Consider the following 14305-nt stretch of genomic DNA (forward strand, 5'->3'; position numbering starts at 1 on the left):
GTGAATGTTAAGAATAGATGAATGTAATGTGAGATGAACCCATAATCTTCCTATAGAAAGAAAGAAAATAAAAAGGGGAGCGAGGGGGGGAGAGAGGAATGGAATGGTGATCTAGTTGTAGTTGAGAACTAGTATGAATAGAATTGTAATAAATTTATCCGATCATTGGTAAATTTATAGAGAATCAACAGGAACATAACCTTTTTCTAAAAACATTAAAACTATACCGGAAACAATGAAGAAAGAAGCAATGGCTCTTAAAACGAATACAGAATCGATAAAGGCACCTGCAGCTACTTGCTTAGAAGACATGTTTTTTTTCGTGTATTTATTTAATTATTTATTTATCTATTGTAATGAAAGATTACGTTAAACAATTGGGAACAAGTATTGACCAAAATTACAAAACGAATAAGAGTGAGAATAAGAAGGACTGAGGACAAATAAATCAAGATGATTAGAAGTAAGAATGATTAAAACAATTTAAAATACAAAACATTGAGCTTCTTTATATATGAAATAATTATCTATAAGGATTGGATTGGATTAGGTTGGACTAGATTAGATGAGACTGATAGGTTTCTTAGGTTGTGTTTTGGTGGTGGTGGCAGATATTTTTGTATAAAAAGTTTGAATTGTGTCAAATGAATGCCAAAATGCAGAGCAATTCCGTAGAGGAGACAGGTCAAATAGTTTTTGGTGGATGTGGTGGAATGGGATGGTTTGGGAGCTTATGTATGTCGTTCTGAGTGATTCGGGGTATTCGGTCGAAGTCGAGGATAATTTTGTGAAATTTTTCGGGATTGCAGAGAGAAGTGCGCAGCGACGGGTTAGGTTTTGTTTTGTTGGGAAAAGTGAGGTTTTTTCTAGTTCCGTGGTATGTGGTAGCGATGCATTAGGGGATCAGGGGTAGTCATGCAGAGAAAGCGCATAGAACGGAGGTTAACCGTTGCTGTTGCCGTTGCTCAGGGAGAGCGAGAAGAAGAAGAGGCACAAAAGTATTAGGGAGGGTAACTGGGAGATATGATACTGGTGTATTTTGGCTTTTGCTCTCAAAAGTTCAGACACATATGCAAAAATTATAAGAAATGTCCTGGACATTTAGATTTGTCATTATTGTCCCTATTAATGTTCAGGGTAACCACTCTTTGTTTGTCTCTCTTGTCCTTTTTCTCGCTCTTTTTTCTGTATCTCTTGGTTAAGTATGGACATGTATTTTTACTGGTGTCAGCAAGAGCACGCACTGACACCTGGACTGTAATAGCAAATAAATTTGGATGGCATTAATAGCAAAGTAATACCATTGGTATATAAACAAATACTTCTGTTACACTGCATATTTCTATGTTGTTTTACTTCTTTGAATCAATGCCAAGTGGGTTAGAAAAACATTTAGACTCGAGGATACTGACTTGACAATGTTGGAATCGGATAAAGAATTATTGGAAAGTGTACTCAAGAGAAGATTCTTCTTCGTACCTTCTTTCGATATATACGGCGGTGTTTCTGGTTTCTACGATTATGGCCCACCCGGATGTGCCCTTCAAGCAAACATTATTGACCTATGGAGGAAACATTTTATCTTGGAAGAAAATATGTTGGAAGTGGATTGTAGTATACTAACTCCGCATGAAGTTTTGAAAACTTCTGGTCACGTAGATAAATTTTCGGATTGGATGACAAAAGATTTTAAAACTGGAGAAATGTTTAGGGTTGATCACCTTATCGAGCAAACTCTGAATAACCGTATCGTTGCTGAGGAATCTTCAACAAGCGTTGCGCCAAAGGATAAAAATTTAAAACAATTGAACCATTCTATTCCTTTAGATGGTGATATTATTAGAAAATATAAAGAGGTATTAAATAAACTTGACGGCTACTCGGGTGACGAATTGGCTAAATTGATGGAGGTTTTTGAAATTGTTAATCCTACAACAGGTGGGAAATTACAATCACCGATGGAATTCAATCTGATGTTTGAAACTTCAATAGGCCCTTCTTCACAAATGAAAGGGTTTCTGAGACCTGAAACTGCACAAGGTCAATTTTTGAATTTTAATAAACTTTTGGAATTTAATAATGGAAAAATCCCTTTTGCCTCTGCTTCAATTGGGAAGTCTTTTAGAAATGAGATTTCTCCAAGAGCTGGTCTTTTAAGAGTAAGAGAATTTCTGATGGCGGAAATTGAATACTACGTAGACCCTCAGGATAAATCACATAAAAAATTTAAAGATGTGCAAAATTGTAAATTATCATTATTGTCAAGAGATATTCAGGAAAGGGCTTCAGCAGTACCTGTGAGAATGACACTCGGAGATGCTGTGAATTCAAAAATAATAGATAATCAAACTTTGGCATATTTTATGGCAAGAATTTACCATTTTTTAATATCAATTGGTATTGATAACTCGAAATTAAGGTTTCGTCAGCATATGGCTAACGAAATGGCCCATTATGCTACTGATTGTTGGGATGCAGAAATCTTGACCAGCTATGGATGGATCGAATGTGTCGGATGCGCCGATAGATCAGCCTACGATTTAACTGTTCATGCAAAGAGGACAAAGGAAAAATTAATAGTCAGACAAACTTTGGAAAATCCAGTAAACGTATCTATTTGGGACATCGATTTTAAATCTGGAAATTTTTACAAAAAATTAAGGAAACAGTCAGCATTAGTTAAAGACCATTTAACAAGTCTCAGTCAATCATCGCTTAAAGAATTAAGCCTCAAGCTGGAACTTGAGGGATCAATACAGTTACATGTTGATGATATAGAAAATGATATCGAATTAACCAACGATGACATCAAGATTGTCAATGAAACGAAAACTATACACGTCAGAGAGTATATCCCAAATGTAATTGAACCATCATTTGGGATAGGAAGAATTATATACGCCTTAATTGAACATTGTTTCTGGAGACGTCAGGAGGATGAAGCAAGAGCGGTATTTTCATTTCCTGCTAAAATTGCACCATCCAGAGTTCTCGTAGTCCCATTGTCATCCAACAAAGAACTTGTACCAATGACAAATTTAACCACTTCCCTGTTGAAAAAATGCAAAATCTCATTCAAAGTCGATGATTCTAGCGTCTCAATAGGAAGAAGATACGCAAGAAACGATGAGTTAGGCACCCCATTTGCGATTACAATCGACTTCGAATCAAAAAAGGATGAAACAGTCACATTAAGAGAAAGAGATAGCAAATTGCAGGTTCGAGGATCAATTGAATCGATAGTCAACGCAATAGATTCAATAATCAATGACGAGCTATCATGGAAGGATGCCACTAAAAATTTAACAAAATTTGAAATTCAAAATACAGAAAACTAAATTTCAAATAGGGAATCGATATAAAACTCATATCGAAGCCCATACCCTCATTGAATACCAACTCTAGTATCCCATAAGAGTATTCCCTTCTCTTTTGATCCCATTATTATATAGTTTAGATACTTTCCATAGTTAATATTTTTTGTCGCTACTTTAAATATCGATATTTAAAAATTGATACAATAAAAAAAAAATAAAAGCTATATATGAATGGAAGAACAACTTTACAAGACAGGACAAGCAAGAGGTGGTATTGTTCTGGTTCAACCAAGGTAGCTATAGTTGAACATTTGAGGGTATCTGAACTTGTTTTTTATATTAATTATGTCTAGTCAGCAAGCTTTGAGAGAAGCAGGTAAGCAAATGGTTAAAGCCATAGAGAGGTTTCCAAATGAACGTATAAAACATATTGTATCATTCAAGGATTCACAATTGCAAAGATATAAAAAGGTAGCAGGTATACAAGGTAAAGATGGTGAAGAGGATGCAGCTAAAAGGGCTAGTCTTGCCGAGATCAAAGATATTATTAACAGGACATCAGGTCCTTTGGGGATGAAGAAAGATATGATGGATAGAATTAATGCAGCATTGCCAGAGGAACAATTTACAGAGGAGACTATAATGGAGCAATTAAAGGCTTTAAATACGTTGACTAGTAATAAGTACAAGAACTACTATGCTGTGGGGGACAAGATGTATCATCCTTATGGTAATCCAAATTACTATCAAAGAATTATAGATGAATTGGAAGGTAAAAAGAAGGAAACATTTTTCACTGCTTTTAGAACAGTTGTCTTTGGTAAGTGAAAAGACAGAAATACCTGTTTACAAGCATATATTATTTATTCTAGTGTTAATAGACATGTAAATATTTTAAGAAATTACATAAAAATAGCTTTAATCTTCAGTTAATATAAACTACGAAGTATCGTTCTGTAACGAACATATACTAGTAGCTAATATTGAATTGAATAATTGACAAGATACGCAAGTTAAATTGATTTTTATAATGAATCTTTTTATTAATAAGGATTATGAACTATATATAAACAAAATATGAAAAAATGATTAGTATAAAGTGGAATTCCCTTATTTAGCAGCCTTTTGAGCAGCCTTGGTGACCTTACCAGCCTTGTCAGTCTTGACAACAGACTTGATGACACCAACAGCAACGGTTTGTCTCATATCTCTGACAGCGAATCTACCTAATGGTGGGTAGTCAGTGAAAGCTTCAACACACATTGGCTTAGATGGAACGAATTTGACCAAAGCAGCGTCACCAGATTTCAAGAATTTTGGAGAGTCTTCCAATTTCTTACCGGATCTTCTGTCGTTCTTTTCCAATAATTCGTCGAATCTACAAGCGATGTGAGCAGTGTGACAATCCAAGACTGGAGAGTAACCGGCAGAGATTTGACCTGGATGGTTCAAAACAATGACGGTAGCGTTGAAAGATTCAGAAGCCTTTGGTGGATCGTTCTTGGAGTCACCACAGACGTTACCTCTTCTGATTTCCTTAACGGAGACGTTCTTAACGTTGAAACCAACGTTGTCACCTGGCAAACCTTCAGTCAATTGTTCGTGATGCATTTCAACGGACTTGACTTCGGTAGTGACACCAGCTGGGGCGAAGGTAACAACCATACCTGGCTTGATGACACCGGTTTCGACTCTACCGACTGGCACAGTACCAATACCACCAATCTTGTAGACATCTTGCAATGGCAATCTCAAAGCCTTGTCAGTTGGTCTGGTTGGTTGGACGATAGCGTCAATGGCTTCCAATAAAGTCTTACCCTTGACGACACCGGCCTTGGTTTCCTTTTCCCAACCCTTGTACCATGGAGCGTTAGTGGTGGCTTCAATCATGTTGTCACCATTCCAACCAGAGATTGGAACGAATGGAACAGTCTTTGGGTTGTAACCGACCTTCTTGATGAAGTTGGAGGTTTCCTTACAGATTTCTTGGAATCTGGATTCATCCCAGTTGACGGAGTCCATCTTGTTGACAGCAACGATCAATTGCTTAACACCTAAGGTGTAAGCCAACAAAGCGTGTTCTCTGGTTTGACCATCCTTGGAGATACCGGCTTCGAATTCACCGACACCACCAGCAATAATCAAGATAGCACAATCAGCTTGAGAAGTACCAGTAATCATGTTCTTGATGAAATCTCTGTGACCTGGAGCATCAATAACGGTAACTTGGTATTTTGGAGTTTCGAACTTCCACAAAGCGATATCGATAGTGATACCTCTTTCTCTTTCAGCCTTTAACTTGTCTAAGACCCAAGCGTACTTGAAAGAACCCTTACCTAATTCAGCAGCTTCCTTTTCAAACTTTTCAATGGTTCTCTTGTCGATACCACCACACTTGTAAATCAAGTGACCGGTAGTAGTAGATTTACCAGAATCGACGTGACCAATAACGACGACGTTAACGTGAGACTTTTCTTTACCCATTTTGCTTAGATGATTGTGTTACACTGATCTTGAAACCGAACCAAAAGATAAAATATAGTAAAAATATTAATAATTAATTAAAAGATTTTTTATAAATGTAACAAGAATATAAAATTTCAAGAAAGTAGTTTGTTAAATAATGTAAAATCTATGAGTATTTTATATGATGAGATATCCAAAAGGAATGTACTTTATTCATCCCAGCAAAAGAAATAATTTTTCACTCTCTCTCTCTCTCTCGTTTCTTCTTTTCCTCGCCCTCTCCCTCTTCCTCCCTGTACAAATGCCACTTCCAGAAGGATAAAAAGGAAAGCTGCCCACTAAACTGAATAAGAAAAAATTTTTCTTTCTGCCTAGAGAACTGAAGCTATCCATATCTAACTCTATCTAAACTTCGACTGGTCTTCCATCACCTCCCTACCCTCAACCAACCACTATTGCTGGACAGTTCCAGGCTAATGCTTTAACCCTCTCTACTGACTGCTCTCTCTATTTCGATTCGAAATGAAAAAATTTTCACTGTGTAAGATATAAAAAAAATATTTCTTTTTTTTTTCTTATTCTCATTTCTTTTACCAGGCTACCTAAACCTAAACCTAAAGCTAAACCTAGCTTGCTGTTGCCAGATTCCCAGCTTTATCCACACCATTATCTGGGCTTTTTCTCTCGATCAATTGCCCAACCTTTGAGGTTTTGCATCTGCTCTTGCGATGCCGGTTTCATCTCACTGCTGTTCCTTCCAGTTCCAATACTACCAGCTCATCGGAAAGGTTCTGGGACTAGGTATGGAAATGGACGGGTACCCGACGGTTACTGCAGGTCAAGCCGGTAGTTAAGTGATGTTGATGCTTTTGAGTGGATGAGGTGGAGGAAGAAAAAATTTTCATCGAGCAAGAGTGTGCAAGAGGGTGTCTGTGTGTGTTTGCAACGTGGTGGTGGTACCGCTACTGGTGATTCTGCTGCTGCTGCTGCTGGTTCTGCAACTTTGGATCTTTTTTTGGTGGCTGGTTTCCTTGCTTTTTTGTTTGCTTTTTAGTTTGGTTTTTGGTTTTTGGTGTTTAGTTCATTGTACTTGTCTCTGCTGCTTCCCATACCATTGATATCGGGAAACTGTATCTGTATGTTCATAATAGATGTGTTACGTATATGGGAAACTGATTTCAATTTGAGTAGGGCTAGTCTCGGTGAGGTGTCCGGGTGTATGTGACGACAGTCACTTGTAACACAATACAATTCTATCAGAAATAGTATAATGCTTGCTGTCTTAGAATAGAACTAAGAAGCAAGTATTACCTATCCAAACACATCGAATATTTTGGCTTTCCAAACTACTTGAAAGACACACATACGCATCTACTGCTATTATTACTTTGTGGTGGACCACCACTATGTATCTCTATGCGTGCATGTATGTATGTTTTTATGTATTCACTCTCTCACTCTGTAAACCTACTTGCACTACTATAAAACTATCGGTCTACCGGTTGACTTCTATTTATGTACCCTCTCGTTTGCGCGACACGGTTCCTGGTCTTATATATGGCTCTTATTGTTGTGTCAGCGACAGCAATTCAACGACGACAGTAAACTTGAATACTTGCAATTAGATATTTACAATTTATAAATATCCATACTTTTATACTCTTGTATAGACCAACTCTATGGGATGGGAGGAGTAGTAGTGATGTGGGACTATCTTATCAACACCTACCCCACCCTTTGCCACCTTTGAATTAGTTTCTGGGATATCGGTAGTTTGTATCTGTTTGATTTTGCTATAAACACACACACATATATATAGATAGATAGACAGGTGACTAGCTAACATTGATGAACTATTCTCCTATCCAGATAGCTGTTCCACTAGCTGTTCTCCCCCCTGTGGGTGTAGCCAATATATCCTTTGATAATTCTTCAACTCAATCAAGTGATTTCAGCGATATTTTCTTGTTCGAGAAGGATGATTACGAAAGAGAACTAGATAAGATTATCAATGATACTGAGAAACTTTCGATCTTAATAGAGAACAAAGATGCTGTTGTTAAAGATGAACTGAATCGTCTGCAAGAATTTATAGAAGATTATAACGGTGAGACTGAAAAAGATGCCTCCATGTCTTCTTCTTTGAAAACCTTATTTCAAAAATATGATTGGTCCTTCGATAAATTCAATTTACTCTCCAAGGATAAAAATCAATATAATGAATTGGATCGAATAGAAGAAAATGAAAAATTGGATAACCCAACTGTAGCCAAGGATAGTGTATCAAACTGGTTTAAATGTTGGATTCATAGAGGAAGAAGAAAAATCGCTGTTAGTTGGAAAAACCGCAAACACAACCAGGATCATCCAATGACTAATCTAATATACACAAATAACTCACCATTCACCCCACCAAATTCTACAGTAACAAACACAGTCCAAGTGAAACCATATACTGAAATTTCACCGCTATTTCAAGACAGTTCATATAGATTCAATGATAACAACACCGCAGAAAGTGTCATAAGCGAACCAACCCCACATAATAATAGCATGGTCACATATAAAATTTTGACACCATTGGTACAGATATGTCCAAATAAATCAACTTTAGACCTAGCAGGTAATAGCAGTAACCTCTTGGCAACCCCTGACATCTTCAAAAAAAAGACTAATAGTACCAATCTCTACTCAAAATCAACCCCAACAATTGCAGGATCAATGAAGGAACATATAGGAAGACATATAAATATGGCACATAACTCAATCAAATCATGGACAATGAAATTATTCCAAGAATTAACCAGTGATAAATCAATCTCAAACGAAATAGAAAGAGGAAGGTCAAGGACGAGGAAATGGAATATGGAGAGAAGAAGAAATAAAGAATAACCACCATCTAAAGAAAATTAATATATTCATTTCAATATAACAAGAACATATTGTACCTACATCTATGTATGTATATATCATTTTAGACATTATTCTATAATATACTATTACGAATAATAGATATAACATCATCGTCACTATAACAACGGCATCTGTTTTTTATTTACAATACGCGACTTTTCCAGATATCAAATCAAACCTCATCGATTCATTTAAAAGTAATAACAAACAACATTGACTACTACTTTGATGGATGATATACAAGCGAGGAGAGTAGAGATCTATATTTATATATATACCGATATCTACTGTTGATCAGTTGCTCTTCTTTATAGGGACTGTGTGCATCTGCCTATTGCTTTTTTTGATCATTTCAAGATCTTGGTTCTATTGTTTCCTGATAACATGAATGGTAGTGTTACTCGATTCGAAGAGATAGAATCTGAAAAGGAGAATATACTCCCGTTGAAATATGGTAGATCAGCAGCTCAATTGTCTCATTCTTTACAACAGGATGTCTCTGAACTTAGCTCTGTCAAGATCTCTTTTGAGCGAAGACTAATTGACGATTTAGAGGAAATGGATGATCCGTTAGAATTGTTCTTAAAATATATTGATTGGATTAATAATGCTTATCCACAAGGTGGAAATTCCAAGCAAAGTGGTATGCTGGATATCATGGAGAGATGTTTATTGTATTTTAAAGATGTGGAGACTTATAGAAATGATCCAAGATATTTGAAAATTTGGCTTTGGTATATAGAACTATTTTCGAGTGATTCTATAATTGAAACAAAAGATATCTTGGTTTATATGTATCGTAACAGAATAGCTCAAAAACTAGCCTTGTTCTATGAACAATTCTCGATCATCATGTTTAATATGCATAAGTACAAGGAATCTCATTATATACTGTCCTTGGGGGTTAAAGAGAATGCAAGACCGCATACTAGAATAACAAGAAAACTACAAGATTTAGAAAATAAACTTGTTGAAATGAATATAGATATTAACAATAGGGATTTGGAATATAATTATAACGAAAATGAACCAAATTCAAGGGGGGTGCCTTTATTTTTACAATCTTTTAATCCACCAAGAATGGTTTTAGGAAGAGAGGTATCAAATATACCTCATGTTTCTGTACGACATGACCAAGTGGAGAATGATATACAACAATCCTCCAAGCAGGGCAAACTTCACATATTTAAAGATACAGATAATTCTAAAAATGATGAAATTGATGGATTGAGGAAAGATGGCTGGAACATTTTAGAATCGAAACATATTAGAGATAAAGAAAATAAAGCAACGTCAGACTTACTAGAACCAGGTGTGAATATTGGTAAAATTTATCAAGACAGAAATTCAACATTAATCCGCAAAGATGAAAAAAAAATAACAGAAAAATTACCTATATTCCAAGATAAGTTAGGAAGACCGGAACCAACTTATAAGATAATAGAGATACCAGGAAGGAAGACAGAAAAAATCGATTGTAATTTTAATTTAATATACCCAAATACTCATGAAGAATACTCCTTGGAAGAAATATTAGCATTGTCCAAAAACATTTATCATAAAATACAAAAACCAAAGACTTCTATACCTTCTAATGATGATGAACATATCAGGAAAAAAATGAAAACAAGCATCCCACTATCAAATAAGAAAATTGAATTTCCTCCAACTCAACCGCCGTTAGAGCCAGGCTCAACATCCCCATCAACATTGGATCAAAATATTAATAATGGGCATATTAATAAATCACTAACATTAGAATATAAGAATCATACAAGAACTTCAATACTGCCTTTAAATGATGTACCTATATCCGATGAAACAGAAGTTCCCAACACTGCTGCAAAAGCTCCAAATTCTCCTACAGTAACTTTCTTTTCGAAGGATGCAATGAATGAAGTTTATTCAATGTTCAATCAACATTATCAAGAGCCAAATGAAGGAGCTGAAAATGAGGATACAACAAGTAAATTTGCTTTCTTTGAAAACTTTACTGAAGAATTTACAAGACAGAATATTGATGATTTGACTGAAGTGAAAAATAATCTACCTCAACTAGACAAGACGCCTAACCGTGAAACAAATGTTAGTTCGGAAATAGAAAATATCGATGCTTCTAAACAGCAATTGACTACTACGTATAAGAGTAAACTTAAAGAGTATATGACACCTATCAAAGAAAAAAATGAAAACTCTATTAGAACCATCAATAGCACGCAAAGCTCGCCATTTTTAACTCAACCACAGCCGTTAATTTCGAATATTATTAACAATCCTTTAGATGAAAAATTTAGAACTGAGTTGTTGGGACTAGTTTCTCCACCTTTAGATACTTACTCAACGTTTTATCGCTATAATCAGTCTCTGAAGATGAGTACCTTGCTGAAGAAAATTCACAAAGTTAGTATATCTGAGAATAAAAATCCCATAGTCGATTTTAAAAAGACTGGTGATTTGTATTGCATTAGAGCTGAACTTGGTGAGGGCGGTTATGCTACGGTATACCTGGCAGAATCTAGTACAGGAAAATTGAAGGCCTTGAAAGTTGAGAAACCTGCAAGTGTATGGGAATATTATATTTTGAAACAAGTTGAATTTAGATTACAAAATAGAGATATTTTAAGGTCAATTATTAATGTCAATTCGCTACATTGTTTTCTCGACGAGAGTTACTTGGTATTAAATTATGCGAATCAAGGTACTCTATTGGATTTGATCAATTATTATAAAAATTCGAGAGGTACAGGGATTGATGAGATATTATGCATGTTTATAACTGTAGAATTGATAAAAATCATTACAAGTATTCATTCTGTTGGTATAATTCATGGTGATTTAAAACCTGATAATTGTATGATAAGATTTGAAAAAGGTAAGATCAATTCATATCAAGCCAGTGGTGATAATGGATGGTACCGTAAAGGCATTTATCTAATCGATTTTGGTAGATCATTTGACATGACAATTTTACCAGAAAATACTAAGTTTGTTGCCAATTGGGAAACTGACAATCAGGATTGTCCTCAAATGAGAAAAGGTGAATGTTGGAGTTACGAAGCTGATTACTATGGTTTAGCAAGTATAATATTCTGTATGTTGTTTGGAAAAACAATTGAAATTAGTAGAGATGGGGCATTAAGGTGTAGTATGAAAAGGTACTGGAGAGGGGAAGAAATATGGAATCCACTATTTTCACTGTTAATACAAGGAAACAAAGTTGACAATGTCAATAACATTGAGCAACAGTTACAAGATATAAGGAAACGAATCGAAGATGTCTTAACAGAAGAACATAGTGATAGACTAAAAAGTTTGATATACGATTTAGAGAATGAGTTATGTACAAGGAACATGAAGATATGATGAGTAGTAAAGATTAGGGAACATGTATAAATGCAAAGTTTTAATACAGTGCACATCTATAATATTAATTTGATGTTGTAGTCATAATTTACAATGATTCTATTTCTGAAGTTTCTATTTGTTTTCATATTTTCTGAAATTCACTATAAAATCAGCCAATGCAGATACTGCCAAAGAATTACTTGATGGATTTTTCCCATTTTCTATTAATTCATCCAAAGTTGGGAGCGGTTGAGATAGATAACTGTTTGTTTCTTCTTCGTTAAAGTAATCAGTTTGGGGCAGGCGTGGAAATGCAAACATTAAAGATTTAGGATCTTCTTTAGATACTATGAACCTTTCAGGTCTACCATATAATTGAGTCGCATCTATCATTGGTATGATAGAACGAATCAAAGTTTCCAATTGGGAAATGCCGCTATGAGCAACAGGTTTGATTAATAAACCACTTTGGTTCATGGCAACATTATTGGACTTGATTAAAGGTTGTTTCCTTGATTTTGTAGTTGTTGAAGTTGATGTAGAAGATATAGATGAATTTGTATTTGAATTATTGGTTGCAGCACTTGTATTTGAGAAATTTGACATTGAAGTCATAGCACTTGCAATTGAAGTAGAACGCATATGAACTTGAGGAGAATTGATTGGGGAAGTTGGGCTCGATTCTATCGCAGTATTGTGAAGTACATTCCCCACTATTGAAATTGAATTAACTGAATCGACAAATTGACGATGAGTAGATCCCGCATTATCAGGGACTGCAAAAATATCAGAAACTGTATTTGATTCTATATAACAGAGAATATTTTTGGAGGATAAATTTTTATTATCTTTATAGAACTTAATAGTAGCGTTTTTTTTCTTAGATTTATCGATATGAACCCAACATTTTTGCCATTCTGATTTTACATTTGAATCCATAGATTTGATATAGCACCAATCTTTAAAATTATACTTGTCATTATTTAGGATTATATGTATATCGTTCATTTTCAAACCTACATTTGAGATTAAAATTCCAGTCATCGATTTGTGCAACGATATTAGTTCAAAACAACTCAATAATGATAATCTATAAATTTTTAATATTTCATCATTATTTTCATTAGTACTCTTTAGAATCAAACCATCATTGAATTTTAATAATAAGTCCTCATTCTCCCCTAATAGCATAAAGTTTGAATATATTAAGGGAACCACTAATTTACTGCCATTGTTACTAGCAACAGTTAAGTTATTACCCACTATTGATATTTCAGCAACAGAGACATTATTAATGCTATTTACAATTGAGACGTCGCTTGGAGAAACATAGTGAGCCTTCTTGGTGAAATGATGCAATAGATGGTGACAAGGTTTCAATGAATTATAGGTCACCTCATCGATTGGATTGAAAACTTTCCCGGAGGAATCGACTGTAGCTTCAGAGGTAATTTCAGAAGTACCCTCTGGTAATTTCGATAAAGTAATAGGCTTCTTTAACACGTTTAGGATACCCATTTTCTCCCTACCACATTAAAAAAAAGACAAGATGTCAAGAGTTGCAAGAGATTTGTATGATGTGGAGTGGTATACACATCATTATCACAGATCCTCTTCCCTTTTATACCTACAAGAAATGGAAAAATTAGTAAAAGAACATATATATTTATATAGAATATGAACATAGTCCACAGACTATGAAGAGATCTCTGATGGACTGAGTTGAAATTCGACCAACCTCGTAGAGAGACCAACTCTCCTGAGTATCCATCCCAGTCCCACAGAAGTCCTGAGACCCTACAAACCTTCTACTATTGCTCTCTCCTCCCTTTCCCAACATGCAAGCAGTGGGAAACGGATATTGCCTAAATATAAAAACCTGTTAAATGAGATAAATGTATCTATCAATTATAAAATTCTACCAAGAGCTTATCGACCTTCTTCTTGGCTTAATCTACGTAATTGTGATCCAAAGCAGAGGTTCTATCTAGTTCGAATTCGAATTCGAACTAGAAAAAGGCTCAAACTAAAGAGGAAAATATATTCGAAAGCAGTATCTCACTTGAATCTCTTGAAGAAGGTACTAACCATATCTACGACTATAGAGTTAGTTATCTTGCTGCAATTGCTGTTGCCCAGATAAAAAACAGTGAGAGTGATTGAAATAGAACTGATTGATCTAGAGAGGAGCCAAGTTATACAGAGAGAGAGACATTTGGATCTATCTTAAGGTGAGCACTACCAGTGGGAAGGGCAAGGAAAAA

At 35.2% G+C, this 14305-nt stretch overlaps 6 protein-coding genes across 6 annotated transcripts; 4 read left to right on the forward strand and 2 right to left on the reverse strand.

The window, feature by feature from the left end:
• Positions 1–1418: 1418 nt before the first annotated feature.
• On the forward strand, positions 1419–3338 carry Kpol_538p16 (uncharacterized protein; the record flags this gene model as incomplete). The annotated part of the gene is made up of 1 exon (XM_001645064.1): positions 1419–3338. One exon carries the CDS (start codon positions 1419–1421, stop codon positions 3336–3338), a length of 1920 nt encoding a protein of 639 aa, XP_001645114.1.
• A 324-nt stretch (positions 3339–3662) lies between these two features.
• Positions 3663–4145, forward strand: CBP6 (Cbp6p; the record flags this gene model as incomplete). Its single annotated transcript, XM_001645065.1, has 1 exon — positions 3663–4145. The coding sequence occupies one exon, from the start codon at positions 3663–3665 to the stop codon at positions 4143–4145; it is 483 nt and encodes a 160-aa protein (XP_001645115.1).
• Positions 4146–4427: 282 nt separating this feature from the next.
• On the reverse strand, positions 4428–5801 carry Kpol_538p18 (translation elongation factor EF-1 alpha; the record flags this gene model as incomplete). The annotated part of the gene is made up of 1 exon (XM_001645066.1): positions 4428–5801. The coding sequence occupies one exon, from the start codon at positions 5799–5801 to the stop codon at positions 4428–4430; it is 1374 nt and encodes a 457-aa protein (XP_001645116.1).
• A 1830-nt stretch (positions 5802–7631) lies between these two features.
• On the forward strand, positions 7632–8675 carry Kpol_538p19 (uncharacterized protein; the record flags this gene model as incomplete). Its single annotated transcript, XM_001645067.1, has 1 exon — positions 7632–8675. One exon carries the CDS (start codon positions 7632–7634, stop codon positions 8673–8675), a length of 1044 nt encoding a protein of 347 aa, XP_001645117.1.
• Positions 8676–9080: 405 nt separating this feature from the next.
• Positions 9081–12059, forward strand: BUB1 (protein kinase BUB1; the record flags this gene model as incomplete). The annotated part of the gene is made up of 1 exon (XM_001645068.1): positions 9081–12059. The coding sequence occupies one exon, from the start codon at positions 9081–9083 to the stop codon at positions 12057–12059; it is 2979 nt and encodes a 992-aa protein (XP_001645118.1).
• Positions 12060–12173: 114 nt separating this feature from the next.
• TPH3 (Tph3p) lies at positions 12174–13559 on the reverse strand (the record flags this gene model as incomplete). The annotated part of the gene is made up of 1 exon (XM_001645069.1): positions 12174–13559. One exon carries the CDS (start codon positions 13557–13559, stop codon positions 12174–12176), a length of 1386 nt encoding a protein of 461 aa, XP_001645119.1.
• Positions 13560–14305: the final 746 nt, after the last annotated feature.

The sequence above is a fragment of the Vanderwaltozyma polyspora genome, genomic scaffold, assembly GCF_000150035.1.
Source record: "Vanderwaltozyma polyspora DSM 70294 KpolScaffold538 genomic scaffold, whole genome shotgun sequence".
Taxonomy (NCBI): Eukaryota; Fungi; Ascomycota; class Saccharomycetes; order Saccharomycetales; family Saccharomycetaceae; genus Vanderwaltozyma; species Vanderwaltozyma polyspora.